Genomic DNA, 14,856 nt, shown 5'->3' on the forward strand with positions numbered 1-14,856 from the left:
TCCTATCCAACCTGCTCACTCCGACCGAGAACCTCAACATCAACATCTTCATTTCTGCTACCTCCGGTTCTGCTTCCTGTTGTTCCTTCAGTGCCACCGTCTCTAATCAGTACATCATGGCTGGCCTCACCACTGTTTTATAAACTTTGTCCTTCATCCTAGCGGAGGCTCTTCTGTCACATAGAACACCAGACACCTTCTGCCAACTGTTCCACCCCGCTTGGACCAGTTTCTTCACTTCCTTACCACACTCACCATTGCTCTGGATTGTTGACCCCAAGTATTTGAAGTCATCCACCCCTGCTATCTCTCCCCTCTACTTGTCTAGACTGAATGGAATGAATGATGATGTGCATTTGTTGATGTTGATGTTTTCATGTGGTTGCATGTTTTTTTTTTTTTTTTTTGCCTGACGCCTTTGCTTCTCCCGACGTTAGAATGCCAGTACAGCAATTTATTCTTGGAAGAGTCCAAAGATACAGCAACAAATCCCGTTCGAGTTGTGAAAACACATTTGGGATTTTTAACTCGTTCATCTTGGAACCACCACATTAGGTTTTTGACTCTTTCTCATGAAACAATTGCTAAAATGATCTTAAATGTAATCTCCTACACTACCTTTATTCTCATAATGTTATCTAGTTGTTACCTAGTTAGGAGGCAGCCTGCTAATGAATGAAATGTTTGAATTTATTATGCGTGAAATGTACATGCACAGAACAGTTAACATGTTAATTACTCGATTCCTATGTGTTCTATTTCAAACGAGACTGGTCCCATTGAAGAAAGTAGTAGTAAAAAAAAAGTAGTATAGACCGATGTAGACGACGCTTGGAGCGCGGCCGTGCAGTGTAATCAATTGGGTGAGAGGCTGGAAGTCACGGCGGGGTCGAGTTACACGTCGCATGCAAGTCGGGTTGGCCGTCCGCAGCAGTTTTTGCATAGCTTCCCCGCCCCGTTTGGAGCGTCAGAGGGCCTGCTCCAAGCTCTCCAGGGGTGCTTCGCAAAGCGGAGGCGGCCTCCCCACACTTTGCTCCAAAGTGTACGCACGGGGCTGCTCCTCTGGACGCGTTTTTAATCCGCAACTGGATGCATTTTGCACACAGTTTAAAATTGAGTACCACCCCATCTTCTTCATACGTGTTTTGATCTAGTTTTCCCAGCGCCTCGTCTGATTGCAGCAGATTTATGCATTAGAATAACCCCCAAAAAGATGACGGGTTTCTTGAGAACGTGCCTGGTCCTGGCGCTGTGCAGCGGCGCGCACAGGCTGCGGGCATCCCCGGCTTCTTCGGAGCAGGGTGAGGGCGCGGATGACAGCGCCTCGACCCTGGCGTTCGTGTTCGACGTGACGGGCTCTATGTACGACGACCTCAAGCAGGTGATCGACGGCGCCTCGCGGATCCTGCACAAGACCCTCAACCGGAGGACCAGACCCATCAAAAACTTTGTTCTGGTTCCTTTCCACGATCCAGGTACAGTTTGCAACCCTGGAAACGCTCAGTTGGAGAAAATGCACGTTTTGTTCATGAATTGTGGGGATTTGAGTACATTCAAAAACTTTCACCACTAAATGTTGCAATGTATTTTAAATACATTAGACACCAGTATAAAACGTAAATTAATGCACACGGGCTCGTCACAATATTAGGCACATCTAATGAGCTGCAGGAAAAAATGCTTGCATATTGCTGGGTAATATTGTGGATGTACTTTACTGTTGTAAAACGTTACATGTGGTATTTTGCCTCACGTAGCTAAAAATGACAACCAAATATTTGAAACCCATTCCAGATGATGGGGTGTACTTTAAATATACTGCAACCTCATCAAACCTTATGAGTCTTAATAATAATGTGCTATTATTTGCATTTCATTTAAAAAAAAAAAATCCAGATTTTTTTTTTTAAAAGCAGCTATTGAATTAAATATTATGTCACATAAATGAATCATGGGGTCTTTCTCAAAATAGTCACTTTGACACAGCAGCAAATAAGCAAGGCCAGCAGTTCCTCTTGCTTTCACCTTCAAATTGTATTGTTTGTGTGGGTCAAGCTGGTAACTGACCTTTGAAGTGGTTAAAGGGAAGCAAAAGTGGGGCAGGTAAGACTCCCTGCACCTTCCCTGTGTATGGCCTATACGGGAAAAAGCTCACGGAGCTTGAAAATAAGAGCGTTCTAATGGGGGAGGGTGTTTTGGGCCCTGATGAGAAGCACATGCTGTCTGCCTGTGTGTAATTACCCCAATCACCCTCCGCAGCCCGCCCTCTCTCCACCATCCTCGCCTCCGGAATAAAAACAATTCAGCCAGCCTGGGGGGGGGGGTGGCGCTGGAAGGAGGGAATGTTCTAGTGGGTCGCCGTAACATCACACATTTCGTCTTGTTTAATGCGCCCCCCCCGTGAAGAATTTGAAAAGGTTGTTCCGAAACTCCGACGGCTGACAAACACGTCACGGCGCTGTCAGGCCTTTACGGGTCCTGACGTTTGGCACCACAGTGAGACCCCCGATGCAAGCTCCGCGTCGTTACCCACTCTGAGATGAGACTCGCAGTCCTGATTTGCAAAATGTTTGTGCGTGCAAAACTGAGCGCACACTTGATTGCTGACATCAACAGACGTGGAAGCCGATCTACTAACCGGGCGCACCGAGGATCAAGCAAGGCAGGTGCAAACCGACACTGTTTTGTGGAACGATGATTTTGGCGAGCAGGATGGCAAAATGAGAAGTGACAAGGGAAACGGATCTTTTCCGCATTATTTTTGAAGTAACAGTACTCTTACTTGATTACAGTATTCATCTACTGCCTACTACTACCCACCTCTGGTTTCCAGTAACACCATAAAATATTTATATGTTTTTGATGGATGACAACAGAAATTGTCATCTTTCCAAAAGCGTCATGATATATTTCGCACCTTCCAAAAACAAAGAGCAACTCAACATTTTTTTAAAAAAATGTTTTCCAGAGTATGTCTTTGTTAGAGATTACTTGGTCTATCTTATCATCCTTGCAGATATCGGTCCCGTGTCCATCACCACCGACCCTAAAAAGTTCCAGCAGGATCTTCAAGAGCTGTTTGTTCAGGTGGGAAGAGAACACGTGCGGCGATTATTGCGCCATTAATGCGCCACAATATTATCTCAGGCTTTATACGGGTGTACTGTATGTGGACTGTATCCGGGAAAGAGTCTGTACAACACAGTCTAAACAATACTCTGACCTCTGAAAAGTTGAAGGCAGGTAAAGCTGGCACGCCAATTTCAAAAGAGAATCTTCTATCATCTGTATTTTGGACAGAAACTCACATCAGTTATGTTAGCCACCTTTAGCAACTGTTCATGCTGCACTACGTGTGGCTGTAGGAACGGAATTTTTGTACAATGATTCATCTTTTTACATTTGCATTGACGATGTCCGGATGTGTTGCCGTATAGAACCGAGTCTGAATGAGTAATTTTGTGCAACGGGATTTGACGGAGCACATTGGTCTTCTTTTCCTTTCGGCTTGTCCCATTAGGGGTTGTCATCCTTTCCCGTTTAAAGATGAAGTACGTTAATGTTGAATTCATTTGACGCAGGGTGGGGGTGACTGCCCTGAGATGAGTGTTGGAGCCATTAAGAAAGCCTTGGAGGTTTCTCTTCCTGGATCCTTCATTTATGTCTTCACTGACGCCAGAGCCAAAGACTACCGGCTCAAAAGAGACGTTCTCCAGCTGGTGCAACTCCGTCAGTCTCAGGTAAACATGAATAACCGTACACGATTGGGAAATGACAAATGATGTATCTCAAAGGTTTCGTTCACACCAGATATGAGTCATTTTATTATAAACATGGCACAAAATATGGAATTAGTAGGTGAGCTTATGGGATCAGGATACAAGTTCAGAGAAAGTGTACACGGATGGGTGTGCGCACTCTAAGTCCGAGGTATTCAAAGTCAAGACAAGAACAAGATCAACAAGAATTGTGCATAAAATAAAAAAAAAAAAAATTCATAGATTGGGAGTCACTGATGATGAAGTGGTACACATGCCTGCCTTTGGTACGAGCAGAGTAGGATCGATTCCTGCTCAGTGATGGTGTTATCTGCCCTGTAACCGACTGGCGACCAGTTCAGGGTGTAGTCTGCCTTTCGCCCGAAGCTAGCTGGGATAGGCTTGAGCTTGCCCGCAACCCTTGTGAGGATAAGCGGCTTGGATAATGACATGACATGTTCATAGATTTTGGGGCTTACTCAAGGAATGAGATGAACAGGCACAGAAAGATGAAAACCGAGTTTCTACTTGAGGCTCCGTTACGGGCCACGAGCGATTAATTGCCGGAGGGGAAGTTAGGAGCAACCAGAAAGTAAACGACTTCCAAATCGCTCCTTTTCCACAGCACGTTACATACTTGGCTGGACACAGCCACGACACAAGGGACGCTCCCTTTTGCATTGGAAACAGTTGACACTACCAGTTGCTATTTGTAGGACACACCAAGGCTTCCAAGCGCTCGGGCTCGTACTGTAAATCCCGATTGGATACTTGCATTGACAGCAACGAATGACTTTCAAGTCCGAATTGAATCATTGCTCCTTGTACTATTTTCAAATAATAGTCCAGCATATGAAAAATACTCTTGGATTGTTTTAAAATTATTGCACCGGAAAAAGAGTAGAGTTTTTCTTTTTTAGTTTAAAATTAAAATGACTTGCTTTAACCAGGATCCCTCACCGTACCTTGGCCATAGGTAGGTTAGTTTTGTGCGTGTTGGTACGTTAACCCTTCCACCTTTCTCGTTAGCAAGCTGGGTACTGATACCTAGCCGGCTCCTCGTTATCTTTCACATTCACCTGGATCATCTTTCTCTCATTCTGGCTCCTGTTTGGCTTTAATCCTGGCGCTGCCATGAATAGCCATGCAACTACTCATAGCTTGGCTAATGGATGCCTCCTTTTGCAGCGATATATGTTTTATATTTATATTTTAAACACATTTTATGTAGAGAAGGCTAAAAATTGTGAAATATTTTGTGAATTTTGAAGAAATTATAGCATCTGTTTATCTTGTCAGAATAAAGTACAGCAATTAGTTTATTCTTTGACTCGTTGTGAGTCAGATGTGAAATGTTGAATGCAGTATGTTTTTTTTCTACGAACTTGAATGCACTTGGATTCACCACCCATACAGGCCAGCCCTAATTGAGACAAAAAAATGTTTAGGGCATAAACTTTTGTGGACGGCTGGCTGGCCAAGGAGATTTGGCACCACTGACTAGTTGTAACATTTGAGGATAAGCTGTTTGAAATGCGAACATAAACACGCTTGCTAACGTTAGCTTACCCAGCTAGTGTTCCTTAGGTCTGGGCCTCAGGACATTGTTGCAACAACACTCCATTGTTGTATTTTTCTCAGTCCCCCCTTGAATGCAATTCGGTTCTTTGACATAGCTTTGAGAAGAATAAAGAATACAGAAGATCTTTGTTCCCCTCACATGTTGTCAGTAAGTCTCATCTGGAAAACTGTGAAACACTCATACCACAAAGTGATTTTGTCCTCTGGAGTCATGAAGGCATACGAGGATTATATTTTGAAGCACTAAAAAAAAAAAAAAACAGTCACTGATTGTCTCCGTTTTTGATTAGCCATTATGCATTTAATCCATTTAGATTTTGGTGTTGTGAAACATACACGCCAGGGTTTACACAAAATAAAATGTGATTAAATTTCAGAGAATTCAAAGGAATAAAATATGGGAGGAGTGTGTAGTGAAAGATTGTGAATTTTTTTACAGTCACTGAATCAATATCAAGTGTCACTCCATTTTTAAGGACAAAAAAAAAGTTATGCAAGGCAATGAGAAAACAATAAAATTAAGTACACTGAAATAGAAGTCTCTCCATGACAAAAGGCGTCAGTGTCACTTTGGTCTTCAAAGGTCTTCAAAAGAAAGTCGATTATCTCTTCTCTCGTGTTGGCAGGTAGTTTTTGTGCTGACCGGAGATTGCGGTGACCGTTCCCAGCCTGGCTACAAGGTCTACGAGGAGATTGCAGCCACGTCCTCAGGGCAGATCTTTCACTTGGACAAGCAGCAGGTCAATGAGGTGAGAGCGTGACAAAGAAGTCTTCCATTTCAGTCCTTCGACAAACAGAAGCGACGTCTGATTGGACAGTCAACGTCAGTTGAGCGGAACCTTTGGGGTTGTTTAGCCTCTCATTGGTTCCTCAAGCGCACAGTGCATTGTCATTTTTAAATAAAAGGACAGCTTGATAATGGAAATTTTTTTGTCGAACGAGAGTGAAACCGCTCAACATATTTTCAGAACCTGAAGCGCATTAATTGCAATTATATTGTGGGGGACACAACTACACAAGTGCAGCATATGACATTGCACTGGTAGCGCGCCAAGTCCCAGTTGTGAATGTATTAACTACTAATAAACTCGCCAGTTCAGAAAACAATTGTAAAATGTTTTGTGCTAAGAATAAAATTGTATTGCACTTTGTCTGCTTCCTATTAGTCGAAGACATTGTTCTAATATGCATTCTAATTACCTCGATTTCCCATCCATCCATCCATTTTCATTGCCGCTCATCCTCACAAGGGTCGCGGGGAGTGCTGGAGCCTATCCCAGCTATCAATGGGCATGAGGCAGAGTACACCCTGAACTGGTTGCCAGCCAATCGCAGGGCACATGGAGACAAACAGCCGCACTCACAATCACACCTAGGGGCAATTTAGGGTGTCCAATTAATGTTGGATGTTTTTGGGATGTGGATGGGGGAGGAAACCGGAGCGTTCGGAGAAAAGCCACGCACGCATGGGGAGAACATGCGAACTCCACACAGGCGGGGCCGGGATTGAACCAGGGACCTCAGAACTGTGAGGCCAACGTTTTACCAGCTGAGCCACTGTTCCGCCCACCTCGATCAGTGATGGTACATTTTTAGGCGTACTAACATAGATTTGATTTAAAGACGCTCAGGCGCCACTAAAATGTTTCAAAATTTGGCCATGGCTCTTGTGACAAAATTGAATAAGGAAATTGATTTAGCTCTTCCCCTTCTGTGACGTCTCGACATCTTGCCTGTGACTGACTGGTGACCAGTCCGGGGTGTCGTCTGCCTTTTGTCTGAAGTCAACTGTCAGTCGGCTTCAGCTCCCCTCGGCCCTGAACGTGACAAGTAGTTGAAAAAGTGGATGGATGGAGAGATCTTTGACCTCAGATACCTCAAACATCTTGTCTCAGTTTGCCGTGATATTCCCGACAAGTTGAAAGAACATGGATAGAAAATTGTCTCCCTTTTGATTGTTATGTAGGAGCAAAAAGATGTTAAAGGTTCAGGTACCTTCTCACATAGTTTTTGTTCGGATTCTGGACATGGTTGTGGACTGTACCGTACGATAGTTTTAATTTAAATCAAGAGTTGATTAGCCATAGAACCCTTCATGTTGCAATTGGTCCGTTTTCAATATAGGACAGTGGTTCTGGAAACTGATGTGCCGATGACTAATGAGGAAACATTATAAATGCTGATAGAGCAAACCCAAATCCATTGTGTGGCAGGGATTAGAAGTACAATTGCAGAAAATCTCTCCTGATCCATCTAATTGTAAAGATGATGCTTCATATGTTGGCATTATTAGACAATTGCCGAAGATGGCCGTGCTGGCTTCCAAGGAGAATGTAAGAGAAATCCGTCTTCCCTGGACAGGAGACGCCAGTTTCCTGCCTGTCAGCACAGCACCGGGCTGGACCGTGCCGAACCCGAGCCAACGGCCCTGTCTTGTGGTTTTCTACTGAACCCATGAACTCCAACATCTTTGTGTATGTGTGTGTGTTAAGGTCGGTGGGGTGGAGGGGAGTTCTGTTTTCCATCAAGTTATGCATGCATGCAACCAAACATGCAGGCCTGTGTGGCACGACTTCATTTTCATGAGTGCCTGCATGTCCATTTGAATTGGATTGATTTATTTTTTTTAGTGTAGGGAACAGGAGAGTGCTATTATCTCAACCCCAGGTGGGCTTTGCTGCTGGAACTAGCATCTTGACATGTTTTAAATCAATGTAATTCAATGTATTTCAAGATTACCTAGCCACAGATCTCCGGTAGCGTGCATTTGGCAAATGAATGCAAATTGTTCAATCTTCTAACAAGAGTTACGTTGTCGGGTCCTATAAAATACCCTCGACTGCATTTTGTGGCCAAGCGTCTTTGTCTGTGGTATCCACGGAGTGAGAGCGAAGAGCAAACACTCTTATATTACTTTCTAATCCCAGGATATGATCTGTCACGGTTTTTCTCCGTCCGACAGCTGCCCGACGGGGCTCGTCCCGGTTCTGCGCACAGCGGATCATTGTTAGCTTTGCGTTTTGCGTTCTTTGCAGTACTGGAATTTGACTGCTCATTAATAATATTTTGGAGTAGCTCATTAAAGTACCGTCCAGCTAGGATCATAATCTGGGATGCAATCATTAATCATTAGTAGCCTTGAGCCTTGGTCAGAAATGAAGATGCTTGTTTTAAAGTATAATATAATGCATATTAAATATTGGAGCATGTTGTTTTGTGTGTGCGTGTGTGTGTTCTATACATGCATTTGTGTGTTGAAGACATCGTTCTAAACTCGGCCCCGTGGTTTTCTCATTAAGTCGATGCAGGGGGATTCAAGCATCTGTAATGGTTATTTGCAATAAAATTAAACCAAGGTTACACGTATTCCTCAAGACATCTTTGTGAGTGTGCAAAACAAACACCGCCTCTCTGGAAAGACCGAAGGACTCACATAAAAGGTCTCGGCAGGTGTTTTGCAGCTCAACGTGTAGTCTCGCGGTCCATCTGGGCTCGGGTAATCTTCTTTTGAAGTAGAACAGTTTCTTGCAAATCCGGGTGAGTGCAGTTGGTAGACCTTTCCAAATACAAAATGGACGCTTGATCCAACAATGCAGTCAAGCTGTTCAATAGAGTCTCAACCTCTGGTCGGTTAATTTAGTCCATTCGACATTCTTCTATGAATAGCAAAGTGAGTCTTTGCGAGAACCCTGTAGCCTTGTTCAACGGAAAAACCTCAAAGGAGGTTTCACAATTCCCAAGAGCTGAAACGGGGCGTAGCTGCACAGTTCAGCGTGCTTCAGATGAGCAGTGTTGCGTGGACGGCAGTCCCTCCATGTCAGCCCTCCACTTGTTTTGATCTGGGCCGCGAGGGCAGACTCATGCCGTAGTCTTCTGTGCTCTTTTGTGGAGGCAAGAGAGACCATTTCGGGCCAGATGTAGGTCACCTCTTAGCAGTATCCTGCTCTGCAGGTGACGACTACACATATGGCAGACATTACAGCTGTTTCCAGTTGTAAAATGTCAAAGAGGAACCAGCTGCTGTCAGCACTAGGTAGACCTCATAGACAAAACCGTGTAGGTCTGATGATTATGTTATCAAAGGCTTCCTTGTTTTGGGGTTTCCGTAAATGTCTAAAAATGTGTTGTATCTGGCTCCTTCATCGAAGGGCCCACTGCAGGTTCTGTTTTCCTTACAGATGCAGCATAACCACAACGGCTCGCTATACAAGGTCAAAACAAATACTCGACAGCGGTTGGTGATTAAGCGTTTGGAAGGTGGAGGACACTGGGTCCATTGTGGCCACCACAATGAGACTGGGAAATGTCAGTGTTTTTTTTTTTACTGCTTCTGTTTTCATTTTTCAGACAACAAAAGGAAGTAGTCGAGCACCTGTCCAAACTGTAATTCTATATACTACAGTCGTCTGAGTTTCATTTTTTCTGGAGAGTTACAGACGAGGATTTATAGTCTGCCATGATGGCTGCTTTTCCAATTTAATGTAATCGAGCCATCACATGTTGTTTTAGGAGCGTTCTGAATACTTTTGGAACATGTGAGAAATAACGTTTGTCTGGGAAAAGGGAATCGATATATTGATATAACTGATTTGAAAATAGAGTTGGGTTTGTAAAACATACAGACGCAGAGATAATATGATTCCTAAAAAGTGAAATGCTGTTGGCTGTCTTGGGAATAGTGCCTGGAAAGTGCAAAAAAAAAAATTGGGGTTATCACTTTGACAGTTCAGCAGTCTAAAAAGATGATGACGAAAAAGAAAAATGCAAAAACACAGAGCAGACCGATGCTTGGGCAAGGTCACGATCATATCCTTCCTGCTTTTATCCTATTGGGAGGGAAACCTTGACAGAAGAAGTTTGACAGATCCCAGCTTCATCTCATTCACCAGCATGAAATTTCATTTTCTCCCCCCGTGCTTTTCTCCGCTTGCTAGGTATTAAAGTGGGTCGAGGAGACTATTCAGACCATGAAGGTCCATCTACTGTCCTCAAATCACGACAGCGCTCAGGAGAACCAGTGGGAAGTGCCCTTTGACCCCAGCCTCCGAGAGGTCACGGTGTCACTCAGTGGGCCTGCTCCGCAAATCGAGCTGACCGATCCCCTTGGTATACAACACAACGGCTCCACTAGTGTCTCAACACACATTAAAGCTGGAATTGCTTTTTTTTTTTTTTTACTCTGCCTTTTAGGCCGTGTTGTAGGCATTGATCAGGGACTGACAGAGCTTCTGAACATTCCCAACTCAGCTCGTGTTGTGAACCTGAAGCTTCCCAGGCCTGGCACATGGAAACTGAAGGTACCCGACTTGGAATCTTTTGGACTTATGACAACAGGGCTCATGGTTTCGCGTTCATCCTAAAGGTGAGTTGCGGTGGTCGCCATACGCTGAGGGTCACAGGGGTCAGCAATCTCGACTTCCGGGCGGGCTTTTCAAGCGCACCTGTCCAAGAGTTCAACCAAACCAGGGAGAGGCCAATCAAAGGTGCTGCTCATGTTCTTGTTAGCTCTTTGTTTGTCCAAAAAACAGTGCAGTGGAATGACAGTTTGATGGATTTTGTGCATTTCAGGACTTCCAGCATATGTTTTGCTAAAATGCACAGGCCTAAAACCTCCAGGTCACTTGAGTCACGTCGAGCTAATGTCTGGGTCAGGACGTTCCCTACGTACCATCCAAGTGCCTCTGCCCTCTGACCTTGGCCAACAAGGGCTTTGGCCTGTCCCAGAGTTATACACGCCTTCCCAGAGTTTCTTCATCAAGACAACGGGCAGAGACGAGGAGGGCTATCGCTTCCAGCGCCTGTCGAGTGTCTCGTACACCAACATCGTTCCAGGTACGGGTCTACCTGCCTTCCAGACGTGTCTCTTAGTTTGGCTATACAGTACTGCGAACGTTGCGGCACCTCATCAATCTCTCAAGTGGCCTTTGACCTTTGTTTCCTCCCTTTTGTAGCTCCCCCAGCTGTGAACATGCCTGATGCAGTGAAGGCGTTCTACATGCAGCCTGCTACGATTGGCTGTTCGGTGGAGAGCGACCTACCTTACAGGCTAAGATTCGCCAGAAGTGGAACGACACTGGGGGAGGAGAAATTCTTCCAGTAACTTCTCTTTTATACCTTTTGAAAGGGCATTACATTCTTACTTCAGAACACGCTGCAGTTCTAATGAGATAATTATATCGACCACACATATTTCTGGCAGTGAGGTGGTTAGCATCGGCTCATATGTCACAGGGAGCAAGACCATAGAGTGTAAACAACGCTCACTTGTCTTGATCAATTAATAATATGTCTCATCTATCCCAAATGCTCTGTTTTGAATTACCGCAGACCTTTGGGGAAAATCCAAGTGTGAACCTTCGATACTAACTAAATGTGACGTGAAATAAGATCTCACTGCTACTGGCGTGCGAAGCCGCTGAACCAAACTTGCTGGTTTTTGTATCAGGAAGTCTGCCACTGCATCATGGGATATTGACCGTGCTTCAGCGGAGGATGAGGGCTTTTATGAGTGCATAGCGCAGAGCGGCGCGGGACAAGGACGTGCGCTAACCCAGCTGACGGTCAGAGGTACTGCACAACACTTACAGGGTAGAGTTCAGCTTGCCTAACCATGATGTGTAACATTAAACCCAGATTTGGACAATATTTCTCCCTAAAATTCTATTCTGTTGCCTGTACTTCGCTGTACACCGTGGTGGAAACAAACAACGCTACACACACTTCCTCATTGTTGTTCAAGCATGGAAAAGTCAAATTTTTATTTTCATTTTCTTCTACTGCATTTTTTTCATTTTTATTGCAGTTTTTGCTCCAAAGTGTTGTATTTTGGTCTTTCCCCCCATAAACAGAGCCTCCTCCTGTACTGAAGGCAGCAGTCAACGTGACGTCTTCAGTGGGCGGCGCGGCCGCGCTGTCCTGCCAGGTGGAGGGCACCATGCGCTACAACTTGACCTGGCATCGAGCAGGTCGCGCCATCCGAGCTCGCTCAGGGAGGGTGAGGCTGCTGTCCGACTCATCCCTGCAGATCAGCGACGTGCGGACTCAGGATGCAGGGGAGTACCGCTGCGTGGCGGCGAATGCCCACGGAGACACCAGCATCACCGTGTGGCTCTTGGTCCCAGGTACGCTCCAACGGTCATCTGTCTGAATACTTAACCGGGGCCTCCTGGTTCCCGTCTGTACGCCGTCATCTGGTTTCCATTACGGGTTGAGCCATCCGACAGTCGTATTGAGCCACATCCTTGTCAGAAATCATTTCTCATGATGCACGTTAAAGAATGTTTGGTTTCAATTGTAGCGCGGCCTCACACTTTCCTGATGAATTTCGCAAACAGCTGCCTCAGTGCCGCTGGGTTGGATTGTTTCCCCATGTTTAAGTTGGTAAATTATAAATGCCACAGTGTCATAACTGTCGCAAATCTTTGATTCCTTCGGACTGCAGAGGGACCTTCTGTGGTGCTTCACCCCCAAAGGCAGCTCTTTTCCAGAGGGGACGAAATCCGCCTTGTCTGCTCAGCGTCCGGCTCTCCCCCTCCTTTGCTCTTCTGGAGCCATGGAAACGCGTTCCTTGCTAATCGGCCGAGGTAAGAGGCCTCTCAGCCCGCTCAACACCTCCCGCACAAAGCACTCATTACATTCCCCTTTAGCTACGAGAGATTGTTGCATCCGGTTTGAATCATTGTTCTGGTGTAAAGAATGCTTTGCCAAACAGTGTTTATGTGCGTATTGAGGCAAACGTATACAGCATGACTTGTTACACAAGAGAACCAAAAACAGTTTTGCACTAAAGTGCGCTTTGCAGCACACCTGCAAATGTAATCAATGTGAGACAGCAACGTGAATTCTGCCAATTACCTGATGCAGGTTGAGTCTGCACCAAAATGGAGTCTTGACCATAAAGGGGGCCACCCCGGAGGATGCTGGGAACTACACATGCCTGGCCAGCAATGTGGCTGGGACTGCCTCGCAATCTGCTTTACTTACTTATGCAGGTATCTAACTGAACAACTTTTAAAGGCTTCTGTTAATGACGCTTCAAATATGGCACTTGTGGCCATGTTCTTCCGTAACATGATCTCTCTCTTCTTTTAATTATTAATTTGATTTAGTGTTAAAATTGGCGGGACGGTGGATCAGCTGGTAAAACATTGGCCTCACAGTTCTGGGGAACCGGGTTTGATCCCGGCCCCACCTGTGTGGAGTTTGCATGTTCTCCCCGTGCCTGCGTTGGTTTTCTCCGGGCACTCCGGTTTCCTCCCACACCCCAAAAACATGCGACATTAATTTGACACTCAAAATTGCCTCTCGGTGTGATTGCGAGTGGAGATGTTTGTCTCAATGTGCCCTGCGATTGGGTGGCGACCAGTTCAGGGTGTACCCTGCCTCCTGCCAGGTTGACAGATGGGATAGGTTCCAGCACTCCCCGTGACCCTTGTGAGGATAAGTGGCAAAGAAAATGGATGGATGGAGGGATGGATGGATGGATGTGTTAAAATTTCAAGTTTCAGAAATGACTTGCCAATATTGTTTGTAAAAAGTCAATAATCTGACAGAGCAGTAGGAGCATTATGAATTATGCACTATGTATTCCGGGATCTCAAAGCAATGTGGCTCTTCTGACAATGATATTTATTAATGTAAGCTTGGCAACAGGCTTTTTGAAACTCACTGGTACTGTATACTGAATGTCAAAGCTATGCTGTTACATTAGTCATGACTTGAGAGTAAGTTTTGTTTTGCAACTTTTGGCTCACGAATCGGAAAAAACAAAACAAAACACCAGACTGTTTGAATAATTTATAATTGCACTTGAACTGTGTCTGACTCTTGTTGTCCCCCCTCCACCCCCACCCAGAGGTGCCTATTATAAAAGTGATCCAGCAGGTCCTGCTTGTAGCTGTTGGAGGGGATGCCACTCTGGAGTGCCAGGCCAGTGGGACTCCACCTCCTCTTGTCCATTGGTTTAAAGGTAACTTTCAGTATAACCTACTTGAATACAATTAGATAAAATGCAAGAAAGTATTTATTTTTTATTTCCAGGGAAACTTGAGGTGGGATCCGCCCCCTTTGTTGAGCAGGATGTCCAACGCGGGAGCCTGCACATTCGAGGGGTACAGGAGGTAGATGCCGGTCAGTACAAATGTGTGGCCAGCAGCCCTGCCGGGACCTCCTCTGCTACAGTCACTTTGGAGGTCGGAGGTAAGACCGGGACCGCCCCCTGAAGTCAACCCAAACAAAGGAAAATGGCCGTCTGACGCCTTTTTCGCACCGCAGCGGGCCCTCTCTTCTCCGAGGCACCGGTCGACAGGGCAGCTAACGTAGGTGAGAACGTCACCCTTCCCTGTGTCGCTCGAGGTTTCCCGCGACCGACGGTCACCTGGTACACTCAAGATGGGAGACCGATTCTCCCAAGGACGGAAAGTCACAGCAGGAAAATGCAAATGGAGAATGGATTCCTTCTGATTCAGAGTGAGTTTCCCACGGGGCATTGCCCCAGTCCTGAGCATCGTTAATGCCG

The 14,856-nt window shown here is 45.4% G+C and overlaps 1 protein-coding gene across 1 annotated transcript in view; it reads left to right on the top strand.

Annotated features, from left to right (window-relative positions):
• Positions 1-705: 705 nt before the first annotated feature.
• Positions 706-14,856, top strand: part of hmcn2 (hemicentin 2) — a 49,822-nt gene continuing 35,671 nt past the window's right edge. The window contains exons 1-16 of the mRNA XM_061816502.1: positions 706-1,475; positions 3,017-3,087; positions 3,582-3,740; positions 5,966-6,088; positions 10,274-10,445; positions 10,530-10,636; positions 10,702-10,822; positions 10,908-11,171; positions 11,291-11,435; positions 11,785-11,906; positions 12,188-12,460; positions 12,781-12,922; positions 13,203-13,330; positions 14,194-14,307; positions 14,379-14,537; positions 14,613-14,807. Of these exons, the coding sequence (XP_061672486.1) occupies positions 1,214-1,475; positions 3,017-3,087; positions 3,582-3,740; positions 5,966-6,088; positions 10,274-10,445; positions 10,530-10,636; positions 10,702-10,822; positions 10,908-11,171; positions 11,291-11,435; positions 11,785-11,906; positions 12,188-12,460; positions 12,781-12,922; positions 13,203-13,330; positions 14,194-14,307; positions 14,379-14,537; positions 14,613-14,807 (2,557 nt within the window). The 5' untranslated portion in view covers positions 706-1,213. The remainder of the gene's footprint in view (positions 1,476-3,016; positions 3,088-3,581; positions 3,741-5,965; positions 6,089-10,273; positions 10,446-10,529; positions 10,637-10,701; positions 10,823-10,907; positions 11,172-11,290; positions 11,436-11,784; positions 11,907-12,187; positions 12,461-12,780; positions 12,923-13,202; positions 13,331-14,193; positions 14,308-14,378; positions 14,538-14,612; positions 14,808-14,856) is intronic.

This window comes from Syngnathoides biaculeatus, chromosome 4, assembly GCF_019802595.1.
Source record: "Syngnathoides biaculeatus isolate LvHL_M chromosome 4, ASM1980259v1, whole genome shotgun sequence".
Taxonomy (NCBI): Eukaryota; Metazoa; Chordata; class Actinopteri; order Syngnathiformes; family Syngnathidae; genus Syngnathoides; species Syngnathoides biaculeatus.